A 10,066-nucleotide genomic window follows, 5' to 3' on the forward strand; every position below is an offset into this window, starting at 1 on the left:
TCTGCGTGTATCCTCCATTATATTAAAGGCACCATTGAATTTGGGATGCATCTTACATCGTCTCCAGCAACAGAGTTAGTGTCTTACACGGATGCCGACTCAGCGGGTGCCCAGACACTCATCGCTCCACTTCTAGGTACTGCATTTTTCTTGGTGATAACGTGGTTTCTTGGTCATCTAAGCAACAAACTACCTCTCTCGTTCTAGTGTTGAGGCCGAATATTGAGGGGTTGCCAATGTTGTTGTCGAGTCCTGTTGGATCCACAAACTCCTTCTCGAGCTTCATTATCCTTTGTGGACGGCCACTGTTGTTTATTGTGATAACACCAGTGCTGTTTATATGTCTCATAATCCGGTCCATCACCAACGCTCTAAACATATGGAAATGGATATTCACTTTGTTTGAGAAAAAGTTGCTCTAGGTCACATTCGAGTTCTTAATTTTCCTTCCACCTATCAATATGCAGATATCTTCACCAAAGGACTTCCTAGTCCCCTGTTCAATGAATTTCGTTCCAGTCTAAACATACGCCCTCCTCGCGCTCTAACATAGGGGGTGTGTCAGTATAGAAATATGTAAATATTGTATACCCTTAATTTTATGCACAATTATAACAATGTAATTATAGTAAAGATTGTATAATTTGTATTCCCAAAATAGGTTGTAATCCTATACATACCGAATCAATATACAACCATGACTCAAGAAGTCAATTATTTTCTCACAATGGCTTATTAAATTTCTTTTTGAATATGCAGTTAGCATCGAGCAAATATCTTTCAAAACGTTGGTCTTAAAAGTAGAGTGATTTTGCTTTATGGTCCAATCGTGTAGATTCTTCATACAGATCTCAAACTTGAGAAGATGGGTCTAATTGGCATCCTGAAGATAGTTGCTTGTCTTGGTGATGCAAACAATGCTACATCTCCATCCTTCTTCGAAGTAGAAAAGTAATTTTACTTTATGTGAGAATTCTCTCAAACTAATCTAACAAAAATAGTGGTGTGAAAACTAAAATAATTCATGATCCTTTTTCATGTCCATAGGATATTATTCATAGATTTCTCTTAAGTTAGATAACAGAGAATTTGTCCTAATTGATCCACATTATCAATCGGTTAAGTAATTGTTCCTTTGGAAAACACTTGATTCTAGCGAACAAATAATGACGAGGTTCTAGTGCGGCGGACCCTTTCTCAATCATTCAATGAGAGCAATAGGTTATCTCCTTCGGGTATGACGATGTGGATAACTAAAATGGCGTGTTTCGTGTTTAAGGACAAATTTAGCTGCCGCACAAGAATGTAAATTACAGCGACCTACAATCTTGATTGAATATAGATTAATACTTACATTTTTAGCTGCAAGAACAAAAGCTAATATTTCCGCGCCTTCTACTAATTCACAAGCTATCTCAAAGGCTTCAAACCATATTCATCAAGATGTTTTAAAATGAATATTGATGCTACTTTAGATTCAAATAACCAAGTCATTGGCGAAGGAGCTATTATAAAAAACTCCAATAGTGAAGTAATGGCTGCCCTTTCCAAACCACTTCATGGCTGTTTTTCACTTAAAGAAACCGAAAGCTTTAGCTTTGCTGCCCAGCGTATTATGGGCTCGACATGTCGGACCACCCCATTTTCAATTGAAATGATGCTCTTACTGTAGTTAATCATATTTTGGCAACAATTTTGTTAATTATTCTAGTTTTCATGACATATTATCATACGTTAATTTTCCTTGATCTCTTTTTCAAGAAGTGCGACTCGTGTCTATCGTAATGCTTTTGGCTGAAGGAAGAAAATCAGATGCCAACTCAGCGGCAATCTCAAAAAGTCAAAACCAAGTATTGCCCAAAGAACCAACAACCGGTCTAAAAAGCTTTGATTATATTTACGCGTAAATAAAAGTAGTCTCCAAGATGAATTATAATATATACACTTGCCCCAACACTATAAACACAACTCTTAGATCAATGTTCGATGGGTTAAACTAGTTTGATATATGGATCTCATTGCCAGAAGCAGTTTTATACATCTGTTCTCGGATTGTTCCTTCTCCATATCCACGGCTTCTCTGGATTTGATGAAGCTCACAATCCCACTTTCTTGGCCCGAGCCTCTTTTTCCCACTATATATATATATATATATATGTGTGTGTAAATTAAAAACATATCACAGCATTGAAACTTTGCAAAAATGGTTATTGCAGTTAAAAATACTCACCCTGGCCAGTTGGGGGCGTTTATCATAAGTTACATAGTGCCATGCACAACCTTTCTTGAGCATTACTTCCTGTTTAACATTGGAAAAATTTATCAAAAAGATCAGCCGATTTCAACTTTTTAATATGATAGAAAATATTTAAAAACAGAAAATGATGTTACAAGACTTAAATTACTTGTACAAAAATGCCATTGCAGTATATGTCACCAACAGTACGGCCGTATTGATCTTCTTCATACACAAGAATACTTAGGCATTTTCCTTGTACAAGTTTAGTCAGCTCATCTTTGGCTTCATCTCCATATGGCATTTTATGTTCTGGTGCATCTATTCCCCTGCATTTTACTAGCGTTACTTCTGTTTATTCATATTGAATTCAGAGAAACAATGTAAACATTAACAAGGACCGACCTTAGCCTAATTCGATACTTTCGAGCAAGAATCTCCTTGTCATCTATCTTCAGTACCCTGACGAAAATCCAATATGTTTAATTACTATGTATACATGCACTCTTTGATTTCAAGTCTTTGGAATATTTTATGTGTAACAGTGAATCAAAGTAACCTATTGGGGTAAAGTTCAGCAAAAGAGAGTGATTTTGAAATGCATCATACCTGTAACCAGAATTAATAATTTTATCATGGAGTTCCTTTGCTTTTCCATTGTCTCTATTGATACGTGCTTTCAATCGTTTTCCTGCAAAAAAGTTCACTTGAGGGGGAATGCTCACCGATTCACGGGGATCTTCAGTGCTGACATATACAGTTACTGAATCCCCATCTTGAACTGCTCTTGGATCAACCTTCAATTTATTATCCAAACCACATCAGAATGTAAGCAGTAAGTATTATACCGTTTTATACTCACATTTTAAAGCGGTAATGTTCATTAGCATATGAGTTCTACTAGAGCGATTTGATTCCACAGATGGTAGAGCATTGCTGAACACCACTGGTGCTCAGCACTATCAACTTTATATAAAAAAAAATTATACAGTCATAACACCATACATGTAAACGCTAGATTGAAGATATACATGTGTTTCTTAGTCATAACAACATACATCTATTATAAGTTTATAACCATATAACTTTTGTTTCTTTTTCATTTTTATAAGCATAACCTTAAACTAATCATATGCTGTTTTGGACTTACAATTTAAAGTTTACTATACATTTGCAGTCACATCAGAAACATAAACATGATTAATGGTTGAGCATTCTAAAGCGGTACTGCTAGTTGTGAGCACCATCCTAGATCATTTACATGGGAAATATATAAATAAATACGTAACAACAATCTAGCTAAATTAGTTAGTATTCAATAGGTGTGTGTGAAGGGAATCCAATTCCAAGATGGGTGCATCTGACATAACATCAATTGAAATGGCAGGTGGAGCCCACAGTTTTCCATGTGACAGTAAGGCTATAATTTTTCCATATATGTGGTATTTCATAAGAAAGTGGTAATTTATAGTCTACATTTCTACTTACTGGTAATGTTTGCATTGTAAATTGCACATCTTCAGGCAATGTAGTTGGGAGCTCAGCAGAAAATTCCACAACTGTGTCATCAGGAATTGAGAGACCATAGAATCTCAATAGCCCCTATACATGAGGATTTAACATTAAAATAAATAATAACAATAATTACTTTTAATTGAGTTCCTTCCAATCTAGGTTATTACCATGATTAGTGCCTATTTAGTATCAGTTTACCACTATATCTGACTTCTGGACTTTGTTCAGGGTTTTGATTATGAGCAGAGCTGCTTCTTTAGCTGTTTTTGGAGGTGGTTTGGCTCCTCTCCATGCCTCCAGGAGTCTTCTATACCTTCATATACATGCATATAGAAATAGATATATACATATGTATTGACATTTTTACCTTAATGATAACAAAGATTAATTATTTAAGCAATTGAATGTATTAGTAGACTAATAACCATTTAGCTTGGGCAGTCTTGGATGAATGAACATGCTTACTGAGTCCTTCTGGGACCTGAAATCATGAAAAACAGTGCACAAAATGGAAGAAAAAAATTATATGGATGAATGTGACCTTTAGATCCCAAATATATATGAATTTTTCAAAAAATGAATTATTCATTCCATTATCAGCTGGTGAAAAATAAACTTTACACTCCAATTTTGATTACCCAAATGACATTTTCAAATAAGACAACAAAAATCAACCCAGATCATCTGTTTTTCTTTCTTCTTCTTTTTGGTCCTTGTATTGTTTACATATAAAGAAAGGGAAACATACCCCGAATAATTCAACTAAACTCAACTCAGTAACTTTATAATTTACTTTTATTATATACACATCTTAAGTTACGGTCAAAATTAATATCGAAAATAAAAGAGAAAGTACAATTTCTTTTCTTTTACTTGTTCAGTTTCATTTTTTTTTTTTTGCAAACATTTATGATAAAAGAGAAAACAAGAAAAATAAATTAAATTAAATGAGAAAAAAATTTAATTTTTTCGCATTTCACCAAATAAAATATTATAAACACTGATCCTCTGTTTCAGGTTACCATATTATATAGAAAGATAGACCTGAGAGGTAATATCAAAGTGGAATAGATCACTGGTAAGGGCGGAGAGGCCGTCGGTGGCTGCCCAAACACCATGGGGCGGGAGGGAGTGATGACCTCCATCATCTGCGGTTGTGGGTTTGCAGCAATAACCGTATAGGAATCTCAGTGCATTTCCCATTCTTTAAACACAACTCTCAACTCTCAGTGCATTTCCTATGCTAAGCTTTGGTCGAACAGCAAAGTAAAGTAGTCTAGTCAACAAAAAGAAGACACTTTTACTTATTACCAAATATATAATTAATTAATTGAAGACAAGGTAAGGTAGGGAGAGACTATTCTTAATGAAAAATAAAAAGGCTGAATTAAAGTGATGTGGCTTTGGTTTATTGGATTTCTAGAAGTGATAAGTAGTCATGTATAAAATTGTATTTAGTTATATTCTTACGTGGCAATTAAAACAAAAAACTATGTTATAACTAGGGATCTTCATTGGATATTGGATTTCACAATCGATCAAATCCAATTAAATTGAGTCAATTAATCCAATCCGATCTGATTCAATGGATAATTATATTGAATTGGTTTCATCTATTGGATGCATCCTCTGGTTATTTATTTGATCGGATCGGATTCATCCAATCATTTAGAGTCTTAAAAAATCTAATTTTCATGTATATTTCAATTATAAAACACACAAATTACTCATCCAAATGAAAACACTATTTAGTTATAATAATTTAGAAGCATACAACACAAATTCATCTAAATTAGAAGCATATATGTTGTACGCCCTGATTTTCCAACGGGCTATTAGCGAGCTGAGATATGGCCTAATTATATCAGCCACGTGGATACCCCATGACCGGAGCTGCTGTCGTCAGGTCCTACCTCTTTAGCTTGAGGTAGCCAAAGGTTCGCCAAGATTACTGAAGGGCCGAGTCAGGACTATGAAGGTCGCGGGTCGAGAAGGCATCCAGCTCGGGATACGAGCTGGAGTTGGAAGCTATGACCATTTATAAAGTCAACCACGCAATGTAAACGTGCATATATCAGACATCACGTGTCTGATATATCCTTGAATTCTCGGACACGCAGCATGAACGTGCGTATTCAGGCACCCATGACTGGGTTGGGCCGTGCGGCCCATTATCCCCCTTACCTGTTGATTAGACCACACTTCATTTGTCAGGTTTTAGGAATTAATCATGAATGTCACAGAAGTGACATGATGGATAAGAGGGTCACGGGATGACCCCCTTACCAACTCCCAGGTGCCCTCTCCTATAAATATGGAGACCCTGGGAGTTGGAAAGGGTTGGATTCTATTGTGTAACAAAATATCCTGTAAAGAATACCAGAAATATAGCAATAATATTGGCTGGTGGAGTAGAAGGATTTTAACCTTTGAACCACCTAAAAACGTAATTGTGTCATCAATCCATTTAAAGATCATTCATCTGTTTCGGTTCATTAATAAGTACTAATCTCTTTCTCTTATTTTCTTAATTACCTGTTGGCGAAGAACCGCGTCAACATATGTAATTGGGTGATTATTAGATCGGTTTGGTCGATTTTTATTGAATGTTGAACCCCATCCAACAACCGGCCAATCTAATTTGGATTTTTAAAAATTACTTCCGATCCGATCAATTAGTGATTGGATATCCAATTTTTAGCGGTCGGATGTAATTGGATTGGATATATTCTGCACACCTTTAGTTATAACATTATACCTACATTCTGCAAAATATATTAAAGTAGTACCATGAATCCAAAAAAATTTTAATATGACACAAATACTCATAGATATCATTAATTATTGGATTTAAATTATATTAAAAAAATGTATTAATTTAAAAAATTAAAACAAAATTACACTTAAAAGAAAAACTTTAATCTCTATCCTAAATAAAATCAAATACAAGAATTAAAACTAAATCGACTTTGCATCAATATGGATTGACGTACACTTAGAAATGCATCGAAATCGATTTTGCACTTCCAAAAATGCTTTGATGAATAAGAACGCGGTGTCACACAAACACTGATCTATTAATAATAAATGCACATAAAAAATATAAATCACTCATAAAAATTTTCAAAATCAATTCATCTTTGAAATCTAGAATCTTTGTTAACTTATGATTAACAAACTCATATGACATATCCACCAAATAGAAACCAAAATCAACATTTATACAAACTCGACATTAAGTGTTCGCCTGAATGTATCACCCCAAATATGAAGTTGTTGCACCCCTCAAAACCCATTACATATTATTTAGCCTCAACAACCACATACCCACGATATTACAAATCTTAACAAACCCAGTTCTCGATGGAAAACGAGTTTGGTTTTGTTTGATTCTCGACGGAGATATGTTTCTAAAGGTAGTCTGGTGCACTGTCCGGGCGGCTGCTTGCTGAGATGTTTCCATCAGTAGTCTGGTGCTTTTGATGTTGTTAGTCCTTGATTAGAAAGGACAGTGATGGCTAAGGTCAGATCACGCGGGACAAGAGCTAGAGGTTTGGGTAATGGAAGTAGCCGCCGGTGCACCCTATTTGCCTAGAAGAAGATGAAGAATAACAAGAGAATGATTTTATTATTATTATTATTATTATTATTATTATTTTGCAGACCCGTACCTACCAATCTTACCAGAACTAGGATTTAGAATTTCTCTTAATTCTAATAGCAATATAAGAATACTAACACGTTCTAAGAACATGAAAAACCAAAACAATTCCATAACAGCTTCAGGCAATATGGCCATTCAATCACAAGAGATATATGTACATAAACTCAGTAGCAGTTTATAGGGCTCAATCTTTTCTATCAGTAAATGCGTAAATATTACATCAAATGTTATGGGTGTGACTAAAGTCACATTTGTCTAACAAGGTTTAGAGGTTATCAGGTCCCAGACCACACTAGCAGATTGTATGCACGACCTACCACTCCTCCATTCGGACCAAGCCTACACCACTACTTATCGTTACTCTTCTCCATAGTCAGCATACACACAATAGGCCACGGGCCATAATACCAGTCACAGATTCGTCGGAACCTGGTTTACGACTCAAGTCCGCTAGGATAACTATCTCGTAAACTTTCTACAACATTGTGTATATGTAATGCCCTACTACCCAGGGACCGTTACATTGTGCATTTTAAATAGTGCTAAATCTGCTAACCGAGTCATTTGGCCATAATCGTGTATCCAAATGTGATTAACGGTTTAGGGTTAAATTTTTTGATCAAGATACAACGTTTCACTAAAACGTTTACTGTATACATTGGGATCCCAAAATTATTTTGAAGGTTAATTACAATAAAATATTTACCACCAGCCGGCCTAAGCGGCAAAGTAGGGTTTAACCCTAGTTCCTCTTTAAACCCTCGGCTGTGGCGGTCGAGCAGCTGCTTATGTACACATTGTCACCTAAGCTCTTCAACTCAAGGATGTTCCAACTTTCTTTTGCCTTTACCTGCACCACATAGCACCCGTAAGCCGAGGCTCAGCAAGAAAACTCAATATGCTCATGAACAGGTAATAACATGTCACCAAATCATAATAAGCATACCTAGCAATAATAGCCCTATTCATGCATGCAAGCAAGTTCAAATAAATGATTATGGGCCCTGCCCTTCTGTATGGATGACTATCAAGTCAATCCGAGGATATGCTTCCTGAATAAATGACTAATGAGTCTATCACTGAATATGTGACTAATGAGTCACACACTGTATAGGTGACTAATGAGTCACACACTTGGGCTCTGCACCCTAATCAGATAAGTGACTAATGAATCACGCACTTGGGCTTCACACCCTAATCAGATAAGTGACTAGTGAGTCACGCACTTGGGCTCCGCACCCTAATCAGATAAGTGACTAATGAGTCACGCACTTGGGCTCCGCACCCTAATCAGATAAGTGACTAATGAGTCATACACTTGGGCTCTGCACCCTAAGCCACGTGACGTTACAGTCACCTGAGCCTTTTGGCCCTAACTCTAAGTAACTAGCCTTTAGACTAGAGCAACACTTTTATTTTTCTTCGAGCTTGGTGTCCGTCAAGGATTTAATGCTCATGTTGATTAGATCTAATCATTTTGGATCTGCATTCAATACGCTTATGCTGCCCTTGACTCATAGGTCATGTTGACCCTCGAATTGGTCAACAACATCGAGTCAAATAAACGATAGAAAATAAGATGAAAATGAGATGAAATCCCCACCAAAAGATAAACGACACAAAAAATTTATAGTGGTTCGGCCCCAATCAAATGGTAATGACCTGCGTCCACTTAGTGTTCATATTAATGTCGAATTCCAAGAACAATGATCAATGAACTAGGGTTCACGAGTTTCACCAGATCTCAGATGAATACAATTGTGATGGACAACAACACTCTCTTTCTCTCTTTGATTCTCTAAGCTCAAGTGTTCTAAAGCCAAAAGTCCAAAAAAAAGCCCCCTTTCTTGAGCCCTTTCATTCTTATTTATAGGCTCAAGGAGTTCTACATGGGCCAATGGGCCTTCATTACATTTAATACGGGCCTATCTAAATAATAATAGAAATTGGATTAAATACGTAATTACAAGATTGCACATCTGAAGGAAATAAATGAATCTATGCGACCAGGCTGGTCGTCGATAATTATGATGCCTGATAAGCTAATGATCTTCTGGTCGAAGGTCGAAGGTCGAAGGTCGAGGGTCGAGCAGACTATACTCACTTGAAACTGCCACGTGCATCCCACATGTAGACCAATCTTGCCACGTCATTAGGTAGTCTATTTTTGGGTAAACATTTGCCCCCAAGTTTATTTTACTATGACCAGCATAAAGTAAACTTAAACGACCGACCCTTCGCGTGACCTGTCAGACCTATCAGAGCCGTCAGTGCCTTTTCAACAAAGGTAATCAATCATGTCATTTCATTTTCCCAAAAAGCATTTTGACGGCTAACACATTTCCCCACATTTCAAAAACGCATCCCCCATTATTACCTTATTAACTATGCCTCAATCAATATAAATTATCCCTCATTTTCACTGGTTACTTTTTACTCTTCATCTTTTCCTCAAGAACACTGAAGAACGAAGCACGAAGAACCTAGAAAACTTGACAACTTTGGCGATCCGAGGAATATCTGTCCAGCCGCTCGAATTAACGCTCGTGTCTTCACTTCAACCTTTTATTCAAGTAAGTTTTTTGAGCTTCTTTGTCTCTGATATGCCATGTAATAGTTATGCCTTGAGTTTTTTGATGTTTTGGTATCTG

The 10,066-nt window shown here is 36.3% G+C and overlaps 1 protein-coding gene across 2 annotated transcripts; it reads right to left on the minus strand.

The window, feature by feature from the left end:
* Window positions 1-1,874: 1,874 nt before the first annotated feature.
* On the minus strand, window positions 1,875-5,044 carry LOC133801125 (staphylococcal-like nuclease CAN2). Of its 2 annotated transcripts, none has more exons than XM_062239273.1 (9): window positions 4,796-5,044; window positions 4,177-4,232; window positions 3,950-4,064; window positions 3,725-3,838; window positions 2,846-3,033; window positions 2,642-2,698; window positions 2,406-2,565; window positions 2,231-2,299; window positions 1,875-2,135 (listed from the first exon to the last, which is right to left on the minus strand). In XM_062239273.1, exons 1-9 carry the CDS (start codon window positions 4,952-4,954, stop codon window positions 2,097-2,099), a joined length of 957 nt encoding a protein of 318 aa, XP_062095257.1. In that variant the 5' UTR covers window positions 4,955-5,044; the 3' UTR covers window positions 1,875-2,096. The 2 variants fall into 2 exon arrangements, with proteins under 2 accessions (XP_062095257.1, XP_062095259.1); XM_062239275.1 differs by having other exon boundaries at window positions 4,774-5,023.
* Between the last annotated feature and the right edge of the window lie 5,022 nt (window positions 5,045-10,066).

The sequence above is a fragment of the Humulus lupulus genome, chromosome 9, assembly GCF_963169125.1.
Source record: "Humulus lupulus chromosome 9, drHumLupu1.1, whole genome shotgun sequence".
Classification (NCBI taxonomy): domain Eukaryota; kingdom Viridiplantae; phylum Streptophyta; class Magnoliopsida; order Rosales; family Cannabaceae; genus Humulus; species Humulus lupulus.